Source organism: Oryctolagus cuniculus, chromosome 18, assembly GCF_051225735.1.
Source record: "Oryctolagus cuniculus isolate XC-2025 breed Fujian yellow rabbit chromosome 18, ASM5122573v1, whole genome shotgun sequence".
Taxonomy (NCBI): Eukaryota; Metazoa; Chordata; class Mammalia; order Lagomorpha; family Leporidae; genus Oryctolagus; species Oryctolagus cuniculus.
In genome coordinates this window covers 51,649,471-51,672,958 of record NC_142884.1, presented here as the reverse complement: position 1 = coordinate 51,672,958, position 23,488 = coordinate 51,649,471, and the positions used below count along the sequence as shown (strand labels likewise).

Below are 23,488 nucleotides of genomic sequence, written 5' to 3'. Positions count from 1 at the left end.
TCCTTAATTTTGAAGAGGTTATTCCAGTATTACCCCTGAAGCCACTACAGATTCATTTTATGTGATTCCCCCCCCCCCTTTTTTTTCTTTTTCTGAAAGCCTTAAAGGTTTTCCCTTCATTTCCAGTCTTGTGAAATTTCACAGCGATGCGCCCTCATGTGGGTCCCTTTCATCTTGTGCTCTGGATCCTTGCTGGGCTTTTTTGATCTAAAAACTCATGTCCCTCCATTTTGGAAAAGTACTTTTAAGGTTTTTTGATTTTCTCTCCTTTCTTCTTTTTTCTCAATTTCTGGAACTCATTCGAATGTTAGACTTCACATCTAAGAACTCCATTTTGGCCTGTGAGCTTTTAAAAATAGTGTCGTGTTCTTTCATGGTTTATGTAATAGCTTGTATTTTCTTGTTGAGAATATTATATTTTTCTCTTTCATTCCTTTTCTGTACTTTTCTTCCAAATTCCTTTCTTTGTGTGTGTTTTTGTTGTTTGTCTCTGCTACAGTTGTTTGAAAAGGCGAGGTTCTTGAATGCCGTCTCCTGTTTGAGGGTGCTGCTCCCCGCAGTGAACCTGACTGCTAAGGAGAGCTGTGGGGTGTGGATGTGACTTTCACTTAATTTCTCTGTTTTCAGGTCTGTTCTCTCGCAGCAACATTGAGGCTTACCGGTTCCTGAGGCTTTCTCTGGTTTTAGTTTGCAGCTCTTGCTTTAGGACCACTTTGCTGTTGGTGGAATTTTCAGGTTTTTTTGGTCTGTTGAGTCAGTGGATTGAGTTCTTGGCTCTATTGCAGAGTGAACTAACAGATGAGAATTTTCTATCTCAAATAAATAGATCAATAAATTTAAAGCATACTAAGAAGGGTTTATGCAAGTTTTTATCTTCTTTTGAGTCTATTTGGATAATAAGTATTTCTAGAGTAATTCACTTGGAATTTTATTGGCACAAAGCTGTTAATAGAATTCTCTTCATGATTTACATGCTAGTCATGCTAGTACGTGGTTAGGCTTTTTTAAATCTTTTTTTTTTTTTTTTTTTTTTAAGATTATTTTATTTCCAAGAGTTTCCGAGAAACAGAGGCAGAGGTAGAGAAAGATCTTCCATACACTGGTTCACTACCCAGATGGCTGGAATTGGGTCAGGCAGAAGCCAGGAGCTTCAGTGCTGTCTCCCATGTGGGTGCAGGGGCCCAAGCACTTGCGCCATCTTCCACTTCTTTTCCAGGCCATTAGCAGGGAGTTGAACCAATGCCCATGTGGGATGCCGGCACTGCAGGCCACAGCTTTACCCACTGTACCACTGCACCAGCCCCTTGCTTTCCTAAATTACTTGAACCTTTGCTTTGTTTCCCTTTTTTTTTCTTTATCTTTCCAGTTTAAATCATCTTGTTAGCGGTCATTTTTAATCCTTCAAAGAACCAGCTTTTGAGTTTGCGCAGCTCCTGTTTTTATGAGTTTTCAGTTCATTGTGTTTCTGCTCTTAAGTTAATTATTTTTCTTCCTTCAACTTTCACTGTTTTTCTCCCTAACTTCTTTAAAGTCAGCTCATTCAATCTGGCCACAATGGCCAGAGCCAGGCTTATCTGAAATTAGGAGCTCCCACGTGGGTGCAGGGGCCTAAGCACTTGGGCATTCTTCACTGCTTTCTCAGGCCATAAGCAGAGAGCTGGATTGGAAGAGGAGCAATCTTCCGGGAAGCATAGACTTGGGTTTCTTTGTTTTGTTTTTCATGTTTCTGGTAAGTCATGTAATTTATGAACATGTAAGCAAAGCTAACTTCCCACCAACATTTTTCAGTTGGTTTGTTAAGCAGAATGGAGGGAAACTGGTTCTTTTGAAGTCTCTCTTTTCTGATTTTTTTTTTTAAGATTTATTTATCCATTTGAAAGAGTTACACAGAGCGAGAAAGAGGCAGAGAGAGAGGTCTTCCATCCACTGGTTCACTCTCCAATTAGTCACAACGGCTGGAGCTGTGCCAATCTGAAGCCAGGATCCAGGAGCTTCCTCCGGCTCTTCTTACGCGAGTGCAGGGGCCCAAGGACTTGGGCTGTCTTCTACTGCTTTCCCAAGCCACGGCAGAGAGCTGGATCTGAAGTGGAGCAGCCGGAACTTGAACCAGCACCCATATGGGATGCCAGCTCTGCAGGCAGTGGCTGTGTCACAGTGCTGGCCCCATTTTTCTGATTTTTTTTTTATTTATTTTATTTATTTGAAAGGCAGAATGGTAGAGAGTGAGCAAGCTCTTCCATCCACTGGTTCACTCCTCAAATAGTTGCGATGATCAGGCCTGGGCCAGGCGAAGCCAGGAGTCTAGAATTCCATCTGATTCTCCCACATGGGTAGCAGGGGCCCAAGTGGTTGAGCCATTTTCAACTACTTCCCAGGCACAGTAGCAGGGAGCTGGATCAAAAGCAGAATAGCTAGTGCTTGAACGGTGCTCCAGTGTGGGATGCTGATGTCACAGGTGGCAGTTTAACCCACCGTGCCGCAGTGCGGCCCCTCTGTTTCTGATTTGTCCTGGGCTCGTGTTGTGTTGTCTTGGAAGACAGTTTCTATTTTGTTCCATTGACCGGTGAGCATGATGCAAGTGTGTGAGGCAGAGAGGTGCCCTAGGGGTGTGGAGTAGGCAAAGCATATGCTGTTCTCTGCACAAGGACTTAGAATGTGGTTGGAGAGTTCAGTGTGGAAAAAGTGGGGACCTGGGGACCCTTGGTGTTGTACGTGGCCACAAGACTTCAGCACCTAAGTCAAATGAAGGAGCCCCTTGTTTTCAACGGAGTACTTCGCAGCATTGCCAATACCTGAGTGAGAAATGTTAACTCTAGGGGCACTGGTATCTTCCGTGTCCTGTGAACACCCCAGATGAAGAGCAAATGGCCTGGGGGTTCAGAGAAAAGAAAGACTACTGTCAGCTCTGCAGAAAGGGGTCCGGGCGGGATGGATTGGGTTTGACTTTGAGTTGAGGAAGAGGAGGAGGGTATTCCAGATGGGGGCATGGAGACTGCAGAGGGAAGAATGAAGGTGTCAGACAGAGCCTGGAGATGATAGACACAACTGTGGTGAGGACCACGGTGAACAGAGCTACAAAAGTTGAAAGATCCCAACTGTTGTCCCTGGAAAGCTCTACATGTTAGGCCCAGATGACTGAATGTTCAGGTGTAGTCTGGTTGTCTCGTACCCAGAGTTCCTGAGATGTGAAGGTGAACAACTTTGCAGTGGAACTAGGCCTAAACAGTGTTATACAGCTGTGTCTTTTGTGTTAAGTACAATTGACACTGGTGGAATAGCTTGAAATAGTACGTTGGCAATCCAAGGACATTTGTTTTTATGCCTTATGCTGTTGCACACATGATTGGTGTTGATACCACATGATAAGACAGGAAAGCATTCCATAGATAAAAGTCCAAATAAAATAGCCCCTATTGGTTTTCTGGAGATAAACTGTTCCAGCCCTCTGAGGGTCAAAAATTCGATCTTTCATCTTTTGTGGGCTGTTTGTTGACTTGAAGTTCAGTGAAATGCAGTTCTGCACCTGATCTCCTTAATTGTGTGGTTGCCAATGGAGGCTTATCTATGCTGTTCTCCCAGAATGCAGTTCAGCCCCAGCTAGCATTGGCCCCTAGTGTGGAGCAGCTTCCAGACCCCACTGGTGTGCCGGCCTGCCATGCCCTGAGCTAGCAGCTGTCTGAAGCTGATGAAATCAGGTTTTTAGTAAGCTGGGAGGGAGGAGTATTCTTACATAGAAAGAGAAACTTGGGCCAGTGCCGCAGCTCACTAAGCTAATCCTCTGCCTGTGGCGCCGGCACCCCGGGTTGTAGTCCTGGTTGGGGTGCTGGTTCTGTCCCGGTTGCTTCTCTTCCAGTCCAGCGCTCTGCTGTGGCCAGGGAGTGCAGTGGAGGATGGCCCAAGTGCTTGGGCCCTGCACCTGCATGGGAGACCAGGAGAAGCACTTGCCTCCTGGCTTCGGATTGGTGCAGCACACTGGCCATGGCGGCCATTTGGGGAGTGAACCAACAGAAGGAAGACCTTTCACTCTGTCTCTCTCTCTCTCTCACTGTCTAACTCTACCTGTCAAAAAAAAGAGAAATTTGAAGAAGAAGCTAAGTCCTGATGTTCTTAGAAAATGTTAAATGGTTCTCAGAAAATAGGATGCTTTTATTTAAAAAAAAAAAAAAAAAAAAAGCCCTTTTTGCACAGGTGATGTATTTGCACGGATCCAAAAGATAAAGCAGTACCTGCTTGCAAGTGCCTTTTGTCTCCTTGCATCCCCGCTGCCTGTTCCTCCACACGTATTTGTGAGGCTGCGTTTTAATTTGTTGCTTCTCTATCGTGTTTGTAGTTTTGAGACTATGAAGGTGTAGTTTTCTTTTCTCCCTTTTGTGCTTCTTGGAGACATTGCCAACTCTGCTTGGTCTTTCCTCGAGGAGAGGAACAAGAGATGTTTGATTTTATGGAAAGCAGTGCTTGCTTAATGAGTGAAGGGATTTACTTGCAATTGACTGACTATCAAAGATAATAGTATAATTTCTGACACGGGTTAGTGATGCATTTTTTTAATGTCATTTATTTTTTATTTATTTGAAAGGCAGAGTTATAAGAGGAGAGACAGATCTCACTCTGCTGGTTCATTCCCCAAATGGCCACAACAGCCAGGGGTAGGCCAGGCCAAAGCCAGGAGCCCAGAGCTTCTTCCGGGTCTCCCATGTGGGTGCAGGAGCCCAAGCACTTGGGCCACCTTCTGCCTTTCCCAGGCCAAAACCAGAGAGCTGGATAGGAAGTGGAGCAGCCGATCCCCAAACCAGCACCCATATGGGATGCCGTTGTCTCAGGCAGTGGCTTAAGCACCGTGCCGCAATGCTGACACCTCCCCCCAAGCAGTGTCGTAGCTGTCTAAACGCCAAATGTTTGTCCCATCACTCCTTTTTGATTAGCTTTCAAGCCACAGTTGGTCTTAATGGAATGTTACCTTTTTTCTAGCCTGGAATTTAATTTGGGGAACACACAGGTTTTTGGAAAGTCTCTTGCCATTTCCAGATGTACCTCATTGGCACCTCATTTTCCTCATTTTTTTTTTTTTTTTCCCGCCAACAACCTGCCTTACTGTGAATTTATCATGAGATGGAAGTTCTTCAGAGTTTAACTATACACTCAGATCTTCAAAATACACTGGTGCCACAGTAGAGCTAATTTGTTTACATGTCGTATGAGTGTCAGGACGGTGGGTACTGCAATACATTGGGTTAAGCCATCGCTTGGGATGCCTACACCCCATATCGGAGCATTAATTCAAGTCCCAGCTAGTCCTGTTCAATCCATATTCCTGCTAATGAGCTTGGGAGGCAGTAGATGATGACCCAAGTACTGCATGAGTTCCTGCCACCCACATGGGAAACCCAGATTGAGTTCTTGGAATTTGAGGAATAAAGCAGCAGATGAAAAGTGTGTCTGTCAATCTCTCTGTAATGAATAAATAAATGAATTTTTAAAAGTATTTATTTATTTATTTATTTGAAAGGCAGAGATCTTCCATCTGCTGGTTCACTCCCCAGATGGCCACAACAGCCAGGGCTAGGCCAGACCAAAGCCAGGAGCCCAGAGCTTTTTCCAGGTCTCCCATGTAAGTGGCAGGAGCCCAAACACTTGGTACACTTGGGCCATCTTCCACTGCTTTCCTGGGCCATTAGCAGGGAGCAGATCAGAAGTGGAGTAGCTGGTACTTGAACTGGTGCCCATATGGATGCCAGCACTGCAGGCAGAGGCTGAACTTTCTACACCACAGTACCAGCCCCAGTGAAATAAATCTTAAAAAAATATGGGGACAGTTGGATAGCTCAGACTCACAATAAAGTAATTTTGTATACATGTTCATGCAGAGCATTAAATAGAAAAGGTCCATGTAGGCTTGGTTTTTTTCTCTCTTCCTGAAGATTGAAATACTGCATCCTCATTTGTAATCTTTGTACCCATTTATTCCAGGTTAGATGGTAAAAAGTCATGAGATTTCTTAGTAACGTAAGCACTAAGTAATTTTACAGCGAATGACCAACACTTGGGATGATAGAATGCAATAAGACTAAATTAACTTTCTGTTTTCTGAAATCTGTTTCAGCAACTCTACCAGATCCTCACAGACTTTGATATCCGGTTTTATATGTATGAACTACTTAAAGTAAGTGGCATTTATGAACTGAATTTTTCAGACTTGTTTACTCAGGGAGGAGTTTTTGAGGGGACAAATAGTACTGCCGCAGAGTGTTTCTTGATACCCAGAGAACTTAGGTGTCTTTAGCCTCTTGAGGGTTCTGTTGTGTCTTCTTCATGTAGACACTTTGCAGTGGGACTGGGGAAGGTGGCTGAGTGGGGGGTCACAGGGACGGTACACCACAGACTGGGACCCCTTAGCCCTGGCTAGCCTTTGGATTTTCTCAGGCTTACTAGTAGTTTTCTCTGTATAACAGATCATCCCAGACGTAATGACTTAAATAATTCATTGTTTTTCATAGTTGGGTAAGTAAACTGTTGACCTGACTGGGACAGGGTGGTCTAGGGTGGCCTTGTTCACATGTCTGGGGCAGCTGGGATAGCTGAGGTTTCATCATCTGGGAGATGAATCTCCAGGCTGCCTCCCAGGGTGCTCCTGGGCTCCCTAGCAACAAGAGAGGTACAGAGCTCAACCCTCTCTTGTGTCTTGTTTGCCAGTACCTTATTGGCAAAGCAAGTCCCGTGGCCACCCCGTCTTAAGAGTGAAGAAATAAACTCCACTTGTTGATGGTGGTGAAGGTAACAGTGAGGTGTAGGATGGCAGCATGTGCCGCTGGTTTTCTCCTGTGTGAGACAGTCACTCTTCCCTCCTGCCACCCCTGGCTAGTAGACCTTCTAGGAGAGTTCCTAATTTCAGGCGCTATGGCACTGAAGATAGTACTGATTGATAGAGGAGTGATCTTTTTAGTCTGTCCAGGTAAATGCCTAGATGAAGAATTCGAAAAAGGTTTATAAAGTAGAACAGATCAGTAAGTTCTAGCTTTTTAGGATCATGGATGACTAAGAGCCTGCCGCGAGCTGTGGATTCCGCTCAGAAATGTAGGTATTAGTATATGATATTGCACACTGTTTTACAATTGTGGATCTCGGACTAAGATACTGAAGTTATCAGGCTGTCAGGGCTGGGCTTTGAGGAATGGGAATTTGAACAGCAGCTCTAAGAAATGAATCTCGTTCTTACGAGCGCTTCTAACCACTCGTCATTAGAGAAGTGTTCACACTAAGTCTGAGGTCTTTGTCAGTAAGAACAGAGGAGCAGAAGAGGCGGAGCTTGACTTAGGACCTGCCTTTTCCCCTGTCCTCTCCAAACTGGATTTGAAGCCTCGAGTGGATGAGGTTTGCAGCACTGAACAGTGAGGCAGCTCCCTTCCTGGAGGTGCATCCCGGAGAAGCCCAGGAGCTTTCCCCAGGAGAGTGCACCCCGCATCTCACACTTGGTTGTTTTCAAGTCAGGTAGCGCCAAAGGTAGCAGTTCTATAACCTTAACATTCACCCTTGGATCAGGCAAAGACATCACAGTGGCGCAGCTCTTCACAAGCTGGCCATGCAGCTGCTCCGTGTCTAATCTCCCTGCTTGGAGGCTGCGGGGCATACTCGGTCTGCTGGTGAGGACAGGAGCCCAGATGAAACCCGAGAAGCATCTTTTATGCCAGTGGTCACAAACTGTACCAGGTTTTAAAACCGAAGTAATTCCTCAAGGAATGTCAAAGCATGTCAGTACCTCCACAGAGAGTCTGATTGGTGAACTTGACAAGAGGATTAGTTACCCTCCTGTATTTATTCAGCCTTTAGTTTTCCTCCCAGGTATTGTGGTCCTAGTTGGTTTGTTCCTTTGGGCAAAGTCTAGGTGAAATACCAGTCAGTGTTTGATAACCATGGTGGTGTTTACAGGGAGCAGTGAGGGTGAGGAAGAGAAAATATTTAACTTGGTTGAAAATGTCGCTTTTCACCGAGGTCGTGGCTGCTGGGTGATGATCGCTCAGTGACTTGCTGGGGCCTGCAGCAGAGTCTGATCCTTGACACAGATTCAGGCAGGTGTGCCTTCCTGAGCTGGGATCTTTGACAAGTGTTAGAAAACAAAGAAAAAACAGAATTGAAGGAGGAGGGGAAGTGAATAAATCTGGAATGTATTTTTTAAATTTTGCTTGTGTAAAGCGTCACCCAGATCTACTTGTCTGATATAGTACTTGCCTTGTCTGATATCGTAGCTGCTTCCCAGAGGTAGCTGCCGAAGTGAAGTTAGAACTCCGATCTTACCCACAGTAGCCGCACTCAGAAGCTCAGTGGCCTCGGGTGGTGTTAGCTGCTGTGAAGCACGGCAGAGCGAAGGTGTGGAGTATTTCCATGCTTGTAGACGGTGCCACGGGGCTGGTGGAGAATATTATGAACAAACCTGAGGGCTTCCGTTGTGCCTTCCTCTTCATGTCCCCTTCCCTGAGGATGGTGTTCTTCTGTCACCATAGTTTAGCACTGCCAATTCTTGATCTTCCAATAAAAAGCAGTGTGTATTTTATATGTTTTTTTGGAGGGCGGGGAAGCAGAATTTGATACAGACTAGAGGAGCTCATTCCTGGGATGCAGATACTAGGGAACATTCCCTGGTTTCCAACGTGAAGATGTCCATGCAGTGTCTTCTAAAATAGCCGGCTCAGGTTTGCTGCTCAGGGCACATCTGGCAATACCTGGAACTGTTTGTGGTTGTTAGCGTGGGAGGGGTACTACTGGCATCTTGTGGGTAGAGGTCAAGGATTCTGCTAAACAGAAATTTGGGGCTAATGGAAAAGTGATGGTAGCACAACTCTGAATTTTCTGAAACACTGACTTGCATACGTAAACACCCTATCTGTATCAAATAAAGGAAGCTCTTTTCTCCTTGAGTAATAATACAAAGGCCAAGTGACTCAGCAGTTGTATTTTAGGAAAATACTAATGCTTGTTGATCTGGAACACACATGCGGACACTTGTCTAAAAGACAAGCCATGTTGAAAGATGTATTTGCACGTCATTGTCCATGTGCACGTGCATTCTGGCTTATCCTTTGAACCACTGTGAGAGGCGACTCCAGTGGGGTTTCCAGATCTGGTTTCTTCTACCTTTTAAAAGACACCTTCCTCATAGCCCTTGATGTTCCTTCCAGAGCCCTCTTCCCACCAGCTGCCAGCCGTGGTGTGCACAGAGAGCCAGGGGTGCCTTTGGAAGCTTGTTTTCCCTTGTTGATTACAGGCATTGAGCCCACTTTGGGATATTGTATTCAAGTCAAGGTGTCACTAATGAGCATATGCTTGCATTGGAGGGTGGTTGAGGGTTTGCTTACTTTTCTCTGTGCTTTCTTACCTAATAGGCTCTGGATTACTGCCACAGCAAGGGAATCATGCACAGGGATGTGAAACCTCACAATGTCATGATAGATCACCAACAGAAAAAGGTACCATTACCGCCAGGCAGTGGCAAGCCCGAATCAGAAGGCGTAGGGCAGACCCGGAGGCTCTCCACGACCACGGTGGTTTCTGGAGACCGTGCTCTTTTCTTTGATGGACTTGTGTTAATTACTCTTACTTCTTCCCCTTCCAATGTTGGTTTCTGCTTTGCATAGCAACAGTACACAAGGAAAGTAGCCGGAGGACCCTGTTATCGCTTGTTTATTTTGGTCATAGTTTTCCCGAGGGTCTCAGAAACTACAGATGGTGGTTTCTGCTTTGCTTCTCAGTGACCCTCAGACCAATCTGCCTGGCCTTAAACATACCCTTGGGTCTCTCCTGTTTTTGATAGCCAGCTCTGGTTGTCGCTGATGGTGAGTAAATGGATCAGCTAGTAGTCGATTAATGACAAGTGAGAGCAGTGCTTCAGTCTTGGGATGGGGCAGTGTCCCCACCCCTTGCAGTTATGCCTGGAGCTTATAATGAACGCCACGAATGTGGGGGAAATATGTTACACATGGAAGTACTGTGAACATTGAGTTCTGTTATCTGGAGAGAGTGGTGAGCCAGGGTAATTTAAATTAACAACAGCAAAAAAAAAAAAAAAAAAAAACTCCAGGTGTTCTGCTCTAGAAGGGACCTTTTAGACAGCTGCTGAAACTAATTTTTTAACGAGTGCACCTGCTCACATTTTGTTTGTGGCCATATAATCATTGCCTGTGTGATGAAGCCTTGTTCTCTGGCACTGGCGCCTGGAAATCCTCCTCTCACGCGTTCTACTCCTGTCGTGTTTGCAGCTACGACTGATAGACTGGGGCCTGGCAGAGTTCTATCATCCTGCTCAGGAGTATAATGTTCGTGTAGCCTCGAGGTATTTCAAGGGACCAGAGCTCCTTGTGGACTATCAGGTAAACTTGTTAGTAGAGCTTCTTGGGGTTATTTTTAAACTTCTTTGGGGCTTTCCCTCTTTGCTGTTTATTTAGTCAGTTTAGGTCCTTCCAGAACCCAGCCATTATTCTAACCCCCCAAAAGCAACTTGCAGATTTTTTTCGGGTACTTTTTTTATATGAGGAGAGGCAAGCTTTCAGTTCTTAAATAATCTGTAAACGCAGATAAGAGATGCTTAGCAGAGAAGCGGGTTTCTGACACTGTTGATCGTTATTGCCTCAGATGTATGATTACAGCCTGGACATGTGGAGTTTGGGCTGCATGCTGGCAAGCATGATCTTCCGAAAGGAGCCTTTCTTCCACGGGCAGGACAACTATGACCAGGTGAGCGGACGCCATCCACTTCTGTCTGCTGGGGCTGAATGCCAAGAAAAGGACGTCTGGACTGTTGCTGCAGTGTAGTGGTTTAAGCTGCTGCTGGCTATACCTGCTATATGTCCACGGGTTCACTCCCCAGATTGCTGCAACAGTCAGGGCTGGGTCAGGCCAAAACCAGGACCTTCATCTGGATCTCCCATGTGGATGGTAGGGGCCCGAGTACTTAGGCCATCTTGCTTTCCCAGGCACATCGGCAGGAAGCTGGATCAGAAGTGGAGCGGCCAGGACATAAACCAACCCCTAAATGGGGATGCCGGCCTTTGCAGCCCAACCCACTAGGCCACAGTGCTCTACTTCTGATCCAGCTCTCTGCTAATGTGCCTGGGAAAACACTGGAAGGTGGCCCAAGTACTCGGGCCCCTGTACCCACCTGGGAGACCAGAGTTCCAGGCTCCTGGCTCCTGCCTGGCCTTTGCAGCCATTTGGGAGTGAACCAGTGGAAGGAAGAGAGATCAATGGATCAATCGATCTCTCTCTCTCTCTCTCTTCCAAATAAATATATAAATAAATACATATTTAAAAAAAAAATAATGTCCTTAGTGAGGAATGCTATTTTTGAGCTACTCACTAAATAGCAATGTCTGCATATAAACGTTTCTTCAAGGTAAAGAATGTCTCAGAATCTTCTCTCTGGTTACAGAGACAGATGATATCCTCTGTGCTACACTTGCCAAGTGATTTTATGAAGCAATTGGGGCCCTCCTTGTCTACTAACAGCAGATTCTAGATTGATGCTCCCGTGATCATGAGCTTCCAGTAGGGTGACAGGCATTTGTGTGGACCTCATGTTCTTGGATTTGTCAGTCCACATTAGACTCAAATCTGGAGGCCTGGTGGTGCGGAGTCTTCTGGCTCCGCTGGTCCTGTGTCCTCACAGACTTGCAGTCCGAGTGCTGTGCTCAGTGATTTGGTCAGCTTGTTTTATGTTTCAGCTTGTTCGGATTGCCAAGGTTCTGGGTACCGATGAGCTGTATGGGTATCTGAAGAAGTATCACATAGACCTAGATCCACACTTCAATGATATCCTGGGACAGTAAGTAAGGGGGGGGGGGGGGGGTTGACCTCACCCCATTTTGGAAGCGGGAAGGTTAGCCAAAATCACTTTCTTTCCCCTTCCTACTTGTATCAAAAGTGAAATGCTCTTTTTTTTCCCCATGTGTATTTTGAGATAACTTGGGCGTGATATGTATCTTCTAATCATTTAATTTCTTCAGGATATAACTTGTGTTTGGATAGAAGATAGAAAATAAAATCATAGTGTTAGAGAAAACTTTCTGGTACAGCATGTGTTTATTTTAATGGCAATCTTAGAAAGCTGTGATTGTTCTTTGAATAAGAGATTATTAGATTTTCTGTGTTCTCTATAGCATATTTGAATTTCCAGGTGCAATGCCATCATGTTGAAAAGTTTGACAGTTTCCAATAAACAGTATATTTTTTGGAATTTTTGTGTTTCTGAGGTTAGTCTCTAAATATGTCTCCTGACCAGTAAATATAACTCAGAATAACCGCCTGGGGCATAAAAGATTACTGAGAAAGGTTACAAATTCTAAATAAAATTTTGAGATTTTGACTAGTTCTTTTGAATCCCAGGGCACTGTTTTGTGTCATGATGCTATAATATGACAGTGGGGGGCAGGGTGGGCACCCGTGAAAATGAGATGTAGCAGGATCGTAATGAGCCCAGGGTTCCATGATTTTGTTGACTTTGGCCCTAATAGGTGAGGGCTCTTGTACTCTCATTGGTATTCTGAGTCATGGTCTAAGAGTACCAATGCTTCCTTTTTCTTGTCAGACATTCCCGGAAACGCTGGGAGAACTTTATCCATAGTGAAAACAGACACCTTGTCAGCCCTGAGGCCCTAGATCTTCTGGACAAACTCCTGCGATACGACCATCAACAGAGACTGACCGCTAAAGAGGCCATGGAGCACCCGTACTTCTGTGAGTCACCAGGGACTGGGGTCCGGGGTTTATCTTTCACTCAAGGAAAAATCTTTCCCCCTTTATCTTTGAGACCACTCAGAGGCATTCTGGCTCTTTGGATTAGATTGTTGCAGTTTGACTGTCCTAGACAGCTGTCCTAGACAGCTGAGACAACTTTGCAAATTGGTTTCTTGATCCCCAGAAGTATTTGCTTGTTCACAAGCTGGAGCTCCCTTGGGTGCAGTCTATTTGACAGTTTCCTAACCCCTCAATTAATAGATCACAAAGATGTAAAAATTTGTTTTCAGACATATACATTAAGAAGCAAGTAATTAGAGGTGAGCGTTTGGCACGCACATCCTGTATGTATCAGGGTGCCAGGATTTGAGTTCCCTGCCTCACCTTCGTATTCCAGGTTTCAGCTAATGTGTACCCTGAGAGGCCACAGACAATGACTCAAGTACTTCTGTCTCTGCCACCCAAATTGAGCTCTTGGCTTGGGCCTGGCCCAGACCTAGCTTTTGTAGGCATTTGGGGCATGAACCAGTACATGGAAAATCTCGGTCTGTCTCCATATTTAAAAAAATAAAATATATAAATTTGTTTAAAAAATTAAAGCTAATGATTAGTCAAAAGTAAGTAACTATAATATATTTTTTTTAAGATTTATTTTATTTATTTGACAAAGTTATAGTAGACATAAAGAAAGAGGTCTTCCATCCGCTGGTTTACTCCCCAAATGTCTGCAGTGGCCAGAGTTGAGCCAATCTGAAGCCAGGAACTTCTTGGTCTCCCTGTGAGTGCAGGGGCCCAAGGAATTGGGCCATCCTTCGCTGCTTTCCCAGGCACATTAGCAGGGAGCTGGATTGGAAGTGGAGCAACAAGGACTCAAACCAGTGCTCATATGGGATGCCGGTGCAGCAGGCTGTGGCCTTACCCTGATGCACCACAGCACCAGCCCCACTGTAGTATATTTTTAAAGAAGAGAATAAATAGGGGCTGGAGTTGACATAACAGGTTAAGCCACTGCCTGCAGAGCTGGTAACCCATATGAGTACTGATTCAAGTCCAGGCTGCTCTGCTTCTGATCCAGCTCCCTGCTATACACCTGGGAAAGCAGCAGAGGATGGCCCAAGTCCTTGGGCCTCTGCATCCACGTGGGAGACCTGGATGAGGCTTCTGGCTCCTGGCTCATCTGGCCCCGCCCTGGCCATTGCAGCCCATTTGGGGAGTGAACCAGTATATGGAAGATGTCTCTTGTCTCTTCTGTACTACATCTTTCAAATAAATAAAATAAAATAATCTTTAAAAAAAAAAAAAAGGCAAAGAAATGACAAATGAAATTTGAGGAAAAGGAAAGCAGGTATGGCAACAGCTCACTGAAATCTACCTGATCTGACTGGCACCTCAGAAGTTTGTGTGCATTCAGTTTTTTTTATTATTTGAAAGAGTTATACAGAGAGAGAAAGAAAGGCAGGGAGAGAGGTCTTCCATCCGCTGGTTCACTCCCTAATTGGCTGCAATGGCCGGAGCTGCACGGATCCGAAGCCAGGAGCCAGGAGCTTCTTCCGGGTCTTCCACGCGAGTGCAGGGGCCTAGGGACTTGGGCCATCTTCCACTGCTTTCCCAGGCCAAAGCAGAGAGCTGGATCAGAAGTGGAGCAGCCAGGACTTGAACCTGCACCCTTATGGGATGGTGGCACTAGAGGCACAGGCTTTACCTGCTACGCCACAGCACCAGCCCTGTGCATTCATTTTATACAGGTGGCTCTTGCTGTTGGTAGAGTGTTTCAAATGAACTTTGCTCAGAAGATTCACTTTTGGGGTAACAGCCTAGTCAGGGAGGAGACTGGAGACAGGGAGCTTACATGAGTGGCTCAGTCATTCTCTGAGTCGAAGTGGAAGCTTTCATCATTTTCACTGGCTGCTTGACTGATGTGCTGTCTTTCCAGCTTCGTTCTTCCCTCCAGAGATAAAATCCCTGCCTGAAGAATTTGTTGCTCTGGTCTTGAACCTCTGGCCCTTACACATCAGGAGAAAGCAGATTTTAGAAGGTCTAACCGTCTGCCTTCCCGCCCTCAGACAAGTGCAGCTTGCCGTCCTCCCGCGCCCCAGGCCTGGCACGGAGCTCCTCTCCCGTTGAGCTAGCTCGCTAGACCGATGTCTGTAACGTGCCATTCACGGTCTCCTTTTCTGAATCCATTCCAAACTTCAATTCAGAAAATTTTAAACTACTGCTGCTGCTTTTTTTTTTTTTTAAAGATTTATTTATTTTTATTTGAAAGAGTTACACAGAGAGGAGAGAGGCAGAGAGGGAGAGGTCTTCTCTCCCCAATGGTTCACTCCCCAATTGGCCGCAGTGGCCAGAGCTGCGCAGATCCAAAGCCAAGAGCCAGTTCTTCCGGGTCTCCCACACGAGTGCAGGGGCCCAAGGACCTGGGCCATCCTGTACTGCTTTCCCAGGCCATAGTAGAGAGCTGGATTGGAAGAGGAGCAGCCGGGACTAGAACTGGCGCCCATATGGGATGCCGGCACTTCAAGGCCAGGGCATTAACCCGCTGCACCGCAGTGCCAGCCCCGAGACTGATAGACTCCTAATGGCTCTTGTTATTCACCATTTCCTCTGAACGGCTTATTGTCTGGGGTTTGAAGAAATTAGGGTTAGTATTCAAAGCAAGTAACATGAGATTAGTAGACCTCTTGAACAATGGTAAGTGGGGGTTCCGTGTGTCCCAGCGGTTGAGCCTGTGCTTTGAGGAAGTGTAAGAGCTGGCTACAAGAACAGGGCCCCGGTCACTGCTCCACGTCTGGTTTCCATGTGTGTGATGTGCACTCCGCTCGGGCACGCGGCTGACCCGCCTTGCTTGTGAGGCTGTGTCTCCGCCGAGGGCTTGGCTGCCCTCCCCAGCCCTGGCCCTGCTGACCTTGACCCTGCTTTCTTGCAGACCCTGTGGTGAAGGAGCAGTCCCAGCCTTGTGCAGATAATGCTGTGCTCTCCAGTGGTCTCACGGCAGCACGATGAAGACGGGAGAGCGACGGGTAATTTGGCATTGATGCTTGCCAATAAAATCAACCAACCCAACACAAATCTTGAAGGAAAACTACAGTGTGATAAAAAGAAATTCCAATCATTCCTTCTAAAAAGAAGAATAAAGACCTAAAAGCCTGTCAAAAAGAAAGCAACTCCCCAGTACTAGTCGGCAGGGAGCTGCCGTCGCGGCCTGGCCCTGCACGTAGTTCAGGATCTGAGGGCACTCTGCCGCTGGAATGCATGGGAGATGAGAAACTCGGAGTTGTTGTACATTCCCTTAGTTCACAGGACAGCACTGTGGAGTTAACCCGTGCAATCAACAAGCTCTGAATATCTGACTTCCTATCTATTCCATTGTGGTCTGGGTTTCCTTTGACGAGAAGTCAGGCTCCAGTTTAGCAAACGTCAGCAGTCTGTACTGCCACACCAGCCTCATGTACGAGAAAGAGATATTAAAACAGTGACAGTATTTTTTTTAACTCTTTTACAAATCCATGTTTTATGTATTTTTTTTTTTTTTTATGCCATGAGCTCTCCAGGAAATGTCTCCCATCCCTGCAGTTTTCCTCTACATGTGCTGTTCATCACTCGCTTTCACAAGAGTCCCCTCTGGTGTCAGAAGGCATCCCTTTAAATCTGATGCCGTGAGCAGGTCCATGGGTCTCAAAAGTTCCACGCCGAGTGCGTCACTGGGAGCGCACTGCAACCCTTTTGGATTTTCCTAACCATAAAATCTTGTTGCTATTTTTTTTGTTGTTTGGCTTTTTCCCCCCCACACAGCCTTCTAAGGAAGGAAAATCTCCCCGTTCCCAGCACGTCCCAGTGTGTACACCTATTTTAATGCACCTGTGAAACAAAGACCTTTTTGTTCAGAACCATAACTAAAACTGGAAAGTCAGTTTTCAGGCTGATCGGGGAAAGAGAAAAATATCCTATTAGAATTTTTCAGGAAAGATTTAACTGAAAAAAAATGTACTGCCAATTTCTACCCCCTTTTCCTTTTACCCCTACGAGAAGGTTTCTGGCTGTAATCGGGGTACTGTGCATTTGTCAGCTCTGATGTGTGATACGTGAATGTGATGGCGATGATCAGTCTTTCTGGCATGCAGGTACTGGCGTTGTGTGGGCAAGGCCATCCCGTAACTCAGGCGCCTGAGAGGAGACGCATGTACAGGGGCTTGGGGAAGGAGGGAGTGCCCCTGGGGCAAGTGTTAAAGCTTTCGTTTGATTCACCGTGCTAACTCAACCTTCACGTTAGCAAAGGAAGTAGACTTTGTTTTAAAAAAGTGATAGGGCTGATAGCATTTGGGGGCTTACCTTTCCGTGAGCGCGGCTTGCCATTGGTCCCTTTGCCCCAGCTGCAGAGCCGTATTGCAGCTCTGGGGACCTAACACCTAGGCTAGAGCTAGTGCTGGAGGTGTCCCCCCCAGTCACACTCTAGGACTTCTCTATTAACCATTCAATAATGCCATACGTTTTTATAAGGTTAGATTGTTTGTTTGAAACATCTGTTTACATTCCATATTCAAATAAAATCGTATTGGTAGCAGGTCCTATCTCTAAATGTAGATTCTATTTTTGTTGTTTGGTTTATGGAAACTTAAAATGCAAATGAAACTCTTCTCTTACTGTAGAGTTGAGTTTACGGATTAAAAAATATAAAAAGATCCCGAAGCCAGGAAATACATTGTTAAGGTTCTCATATCAGTGCTGCCTAACAGCCTTGCACATTCTGAATATTAACGTAAATGTTTGTTCTACCTGCAAATCAAAAATAAGATGGGCGCTCTCGGCTGAAGCTGCCGATACGTGTCAGGCAGCCAGACTCAGCGTGTTGGGGATCAGAAGCCTTCAGGTGCGCCCGCACAGGCACCGGGTATCTTTCCTGCTCCCCTGCCTCTTGTCTCCTTTAGCACCTCCTCCCCTCCCCCCTGCATTTTTTATTTTGCAAGTTGTCTGGACCAGGCAGGAGCCTACTCGGGAGGTCTTGGGGAAGCAGTAACCCTTTCTGTCCCCTGCTCCCCCCGCCCACTTGGGTCCCCAGAAGCAGTAAAGGCATCTGGAGAAGCAGAGTGACCTCCTCCTCCCCTCTCCTTTGGCCATGACATTGGCGCAGACACAGCCAAGCCGCTCGTCCTTGTAACTGCAGCTGTGACACAGGAGTGGTTCCTCCTTGTTCAGCACAGTTTACTTCTCCAGCACCTGTTCTTTCGACCTCTTGCCATGCCTTAGACTGAGAGAGTAACTGGGTGTGAAATGCTCACTCCCTCCCCGGTCTGGTCTTCACAGCTAGGCTGGCCTTCCCCAGAATGAAGGGAGTCTAATCCAGGCTTTCCCTTTTACCTGTCTTCAAAACCATTTTGTCTCCAGATGAACCCAGCTCCCCTGAGATTTTATAGGGTTTAACTGGGTTAGGAGGTAGCCTTCAGACCTTCCAAAAGGATGTGTGGAGGGGTGTGGGTGGGGTGTGTGTGTGTGTGTGTGAGAGAGAGAGAGAGAGAGAGACAGAGAGAGGGAGAGAGAGAGAGGGAGAAAGAGACTGGGAGTGTAAGTCTAGTCTTATTTTTAGACTAAACTGTGGTGAATTTACCCACTCATTATCCAGTTCAGTTCATATTTTCTTAAGCTCATCTCAGTAATTGTTGTTTGCTTCGTTACCTTATAACAGGTTAAAGTGCCTATGATAAGGACTTAATTATTTCCTAAAGAAAAGCAAAAAACATGGGGAACAGGGTAGTGTTACACTGTCATCTCAGGTACTGCCTATGTTCAAGAACATAGAGCTGGCAGGGTAAGAACAAAGGTTCCCGTGCCTAATCCAGATGGGTAGAGCGCCGCTGGCTGGCCACAGGCGAGCACAACTGCAAGGTTTGCTTCAGCGGCGAAACCCCACGGTGTGAGTGGAACTGTGCCGCAGTCCGTGCCATGTGCATCTGCGGCAGTTCGTGCTCCCCTGGGTCCCGTCAGCTGGCCTTGCTCCTGTCCCCTCTCCGGGTAGGGAGAAGCTGTTGAGTACGTAAGGCAGACCAAGCATTCCCGGGTGTTTTACCCATTAGAGAAGTGCCAGTGCTGGCCTGGGGAGGCTCCAGACATTGTCCAGTGCATCTGTACTCACAGTGTGTTCTCCAGCACACAGGAAGGTACTCGGATTGCTTGATGAGAGGCCGAGGAGAGCACCTAGTCCCTGGGTGTGGAGAGTGACCAAGAGCAGGTGTAGTTAAAAGGAACCAATAAGAAAAAAGACCTGAAGGTAGATCTGGAGGAGGAAACACTTCCTGTGGGGCTAAAATTAGAAGGCCCGAGTCCATGTCCTGGAACACCCCCTGCGCCCTGGAGTGGTTCCAGTGGGACTGGAAGGTGGTGCTCAGGAGTCAGGTGCTGAGTCCCAGAGGGGGACCTGGGTGCTGTGGGTCTGTGCTACTCAGGGAAATGACTTAGGTTCTCCCAGGTGCTGCAGTGATGAGGAGAGAAGCAAAACTATGTGGGGACACAAGCAACAGTTGCAGGAATTTTTATATATGCATTGATGTAACTCTTAAGAGAGCCCAGTTAACAGTTTCCTTTAATGCCAGTTCAGATTAGATGATTTATTTAGGAACTTGTGTTACTTCATGGACACCCACAGGGAAAGGTAAACTTCCCTCCTACAAATGAATGAGTGGATGATAACTGACAAGAGTCGCCATCATTTAAACTGGAACCCTTCCAACAGCAAGAGCAGGCGGGGGCCACACGAGCACACGGAGAAGCCAAAGTTGAATGAATTAAACTTTTTAAAGCAAGTGAGCTTAATGAATTGAAACTGGGTAATGTCCTGCCTTTAAAGTTAGCTCGAGAATGGGGTAGGGAGGAGGGCAGGTGGCAGGGAAACACTGGGACCAGAGAACTGGTGGTGCGGTTTTGAGCTGTGTGGATGTTAGCGACCACACTCCCAGCCAGGCGTTGTAGAGGCTGGCGGGAAAGGAGATGGGGTTGTGCAGGTGATGCCTCCGTCTGTGTTGAGACTCAACAGTGTGCTACAAATGTGATACTTAACCCTGAACTGCATGTATTGGGGATTGTTTTTAAAAACGAAATACAACTTTGAATCAATAAATTAACAGTTTTTCACTTGCTGGCTCTTCTTGCTGTAAATGATAACTAACAAGAGTTTGGGACAGAAATCTTGACATCCAGTGGAAAGTTTGGATAAGCTTCAAGAACCGTGGAGCCTTCTGTTGGCAGAAGAGCCACACTGCGTGGGTTGTGATCCTTTACAAGTGACTACTTGAGACACCGTTGGCCGCCTCTTTGTATCCCTGGACGACCGATGTGTGACTTCTGTGCTGCTGCCCTTAGAGGGAAGAAAAATGCCATGTTAAATCCTGTTTTCATAAATAAAAATGTTGACAATAACTGGCCTTCCCAAGTGAAAGACAAACCGTTGCTATGAGGACCTTAACTTGAATTTCCTGTGTCTTGGGGGACAGGGGGGATGGGCGGGATAATTGAGCTGCATAGAGGCCAGCCTGGTGGTCGAGGCTCCTCACCGTGGTGGGAGGGCTTTGCTCTCGCGGGAGTGGGGCGAGCAGAGTTGCGGGGTTACTCTGGTGTGTGGTGCTGGACCACACCACTCAGACAACCGCTGCTTGGGATTGCCTTTGTTGCGTGACTGTAACTTGTGGCCCAGTGCTCTGTATTGATGCACATGTCTCCCTGCTCCTGTTCCTTGGAACACGTGTGTGCCCTTGCAGGCCCACTGTTTGGCCAACAGTGGTGTGTCTGGTGTGCTTCCTTCTCATCCCCCCAGAGGAGTTGGCCCCTTGGAAATGGATTGAAGTGCCTTAAGGCACACACAGTAACTTCTTAGCTGTGCACTATGTAGGCGTGGAACCCTTTCTTTGCCCAAGTCGTGGAATGATTCAGGTCCTTCCTTTTAGTATTGTCCCAATCTGGGAGACACTTCTAGAATTCCGCTGCTGGCATCTCAGCACATTCTTTGCAGGACCAGACGTGGAAGGAGAAGTGGAGTTTTCAGGCCGCACTGTCAGCCTCCTGATGCCGAGGGTAGTTCCTTTCACGCTCTGTTAGTGGACCTTTTTGCTCTGAATCAGTACGAAGTCATTGATGCTTTGCCCAAGACGTTCTCAGATGGGATCAGGTGTGAGGGGGACCTAGACTTGGGCTGCTGAACTTGTAGCTTGGCATGCGCAGAGTGGTCAGGGGGCTCCAAGGCTTCCACGTCAGCACCTGGACCCAAGAGAAGAGGCAGGAGGCCCAGAGCGCCTTGCTGAGCTGGCAGAAGGCTGTGAGGTCGGCCTGTGCTCGGGTGCTGGGGAGAGGGTGCTGCTTGGAACCGAAAACCACCAAGTGGCAGGGAAAGGCAAGCTTGCAGTCTGTCCTCAGGCCTCTTCAAGAGAAGGGAGCCCCACACAAGTGGGGGCGTCTCCCAGAGGGTCCGATCGATTAACGCCGTCTTTCCCCTCCCCCCCGTCTCTTTCCCCAGGTCTGTTGCAGTTCCTCCCACTTTTCCATAAGCAGAACAAGAACCAAATCCAACGTCTTAAGGTGTGTAGAGAGATCACGTTCCGTGAGCAGACAAAACGGTGGCAGGTTTGGCGAGCACGAACCAGACCAAGCGAAGGGCAGCCCACCACCGTATATCAAACCTCACTTCCGAATGTAAAAGGTTCACATGCCTTTGGCTTCCTGTTGACTCCCTCCTGACCCAGAAGCATGGGAATTGTGAAGGGTGTGCAGAATGGTCGGTTCCTGTTGTCCCGTCCCGTGGCCGTCTGTTCTGCCAGCGCACCACAGATGCCGCAGCGGGGGAGTGGGGACAATATATGGCATGGCGGGCAGTTAACATTTTATTTTAAAAGTATATATTATTGAATAAAAGGTTTTAAAAGAAACGCATGGAGAGTTTTCAGTGCGGAAGCAGCCATTCACTGAGACCTGCATCCCAGAGGACCGAGTGGCCCAGAAGCGCATTTGTGCCGTGTTCTAGCCAGAGGAGGGCCGGTTAGAAGGACACTTTGCACAGAGCTGCTGAGTGGGAAGGTGTGGGGAGTGAGCCAGTCCCGGGGAGCGGGCAAACCTCCCAGTCGGGAACAGTAAGTGGCCCTCAGTGAACCGGGGTCGTCTCCCCCTTTACTGCCTCCTGCCGTGGCTCCCTGGTTCATCCCGTCTTCCAATCCTGTCCCCCAACCCCAACACCCCGTTCCAGAAGTACAGCCTGGAGGCTGGTTGCGTCCTGCAGCAGGGGGCAGTCACTCCGCCTCCCTTGCTCTTCCACTGCTTCCTCTGAACGACTCAAGCCAAAGCGAGGACGTGTAGTTTTTGAAGGCCGGGCAAGGCCAGAAGCAAAGAGGCCCTTTCTGGTGCTACTGTGATGTCACGATGTTCAGTTCCTGAGGTGGCATCTTGGAACTGAGTCCCCGCTGGACACCAGAGTTGTGAGGCCAGTGCCACACAGAGCAGGTAGACCTGGTACTTCCTGGCTCCATCACCAGCCTGGTTGCCTCAAGCTGGCTCTTAAACAGCCCTTTTTGGCTCCAGGCTCTGCACATTCCCCTTGATCCCCTGGATATCTGGGACAACAAGACACCTTGCTGGGATGTTGGCATTTGTCCACGTGACGGGCCTGCACCTCCTCTGTTGACCCACTGCTGTTTGAGGTCGCCAGACAGAGAGTTGATTGGTTTGGGATTTTTTAGATGCCTGCAGAATTTGGAATGCTGGGTCCATCCAGTGGCCCATCCAGCTACCCGTCCCCCCATTTTCTGAAACCAGAGCTCTCTCTAGCTTCCCCCTGAGGAAGTCTTATTTCCCAGAAGCCTCTGAAGCACATCAAATAATCTTGGATGTTGTAGAAGACGGGGGTGGGGAGGAGTGGAGGTGTAGTTGCAGAAGGAAGGGAAAGGAGGAGTTAGTGGTTTTGACGTTGAGAGATGGGGACAAGAAGCCCACTGACCCAAGGACCTGCTGCAGCTCTGTCCACAATACGCTTGGATGTTCAGAATGTCAGCTCACATCTTCACATCTCGTTTGTTTGGTGGTTTAATCCTGGATTTCCCTGGTTACTAAACTAAGAACATACGCTTGTCGTAGAACAAAAATGTAATTAATGAAATTCCTGCCCCAGCACCTCATACACACACACAATGCACACACACAAGCTCTTTGCCTCCCTTGGGGGTAACCCCTGCTGAACTTGTGTGTATCTTCTCATTTTCTCCCTATGCATTTACTAGCATTTCTTAATTAGAATGATTTTCATTTTTACAGAAATGTAACCAGAGTATACATTCTCTCTCTGCAACTTGTGACTTCATTCAGTTGCAGGAATCGTCCCGTGTTGACACGGATGGCTGGAGCTGCCACCTCTCCGGGGCTGTGTGGCGCTCCATTGTGTGGTGTACCAGAGTTGAAGCAATCCTTTGTCAATGGGTGCTGGGTTTTTTTTTTTAAAGATTTATTTTTTTTTATTTATTTATTTGGAAGTCAGAGTTACAGAGAAAGGAGAGGCAGAGAGAGAGAGGTCTTCCGTACAATAGTTCACTCCCCAACTCTGCAACGGCTGGAGCTGCGCCAATCTGGAGCCAGGAGCTTCTTCCAGGTCTCCCACACGGGTGCAGGGGCCCAAGGACTTGGGCCATCTTCTACTGCTTTCCCAGGCCACAGCAGAGAGCTGGATTGGAAGTGAAGCAGCCGGGTCTCGAACCGGCACCCATATGGGATGCCGGCACTTCAGGCCAGGGCATTAACCCGCTGT

The 23,488-nt window shown here is 47.3% G+C and overlaps 1 protein-coding gene across 5 annotated transcripts in view; it reads left to right on the top strand.

Annotated features, from left to right (window-relative positions):
- CSNK2A2 (casein kinase 2 alpha 2) overlaps positions 1 to 21,626 on the top strand; it is a 39,385-nt gene extending 17,759 nt beyond the window's left edge. For 3 of the 5 annotated variants that reach the window (XM_051846823.3, XM_089319726.1, XM_089319725.1), the window contains 8 exons: positions 6,101 to 6,160; positions 9,375 to 9,458; positions 10,248 to 10,358; positions 10,621 to 10,722; positions 11,709 to 11,809; positions 12,572 to 12,720; positions 15,647 to 15,740; positions 21,218 to 21,626. In XM_051846823.3, coding sequence (XP_051702783.1) covers positions 6,101 to 6,160; positions 9,375 to 9,458; positions 10,248 to 10,358; positions 10,621 to 10,722; positions 11,709 to 11,809; positions 12,572 to 12,720; positions 15,647 to 15,723 — 684 coding nt within the window. In that variant the 3' untranslated portion in view covers positions 15,724 to 15,740; positions 21,218 to 21,626. Of the gene's footprint in view, positions 1 to 6,100; positions 6,161 to 9,374; positions 9,459 to 10,247; positions 10,359 to 10,620; positions 10,723 to 11,708; positions 11,810 to 12,571; positions 12,721 to 15,646; positions 20,128 to 21,217 lie in introns of those variants that run through there. The other 2 variants (XM_051846824.3, XM_089319727.1) reach the window with 2 other exon arrangements.
- Positions 21,627 to 23,488: the final 1,862 nt, after the last annotated feature.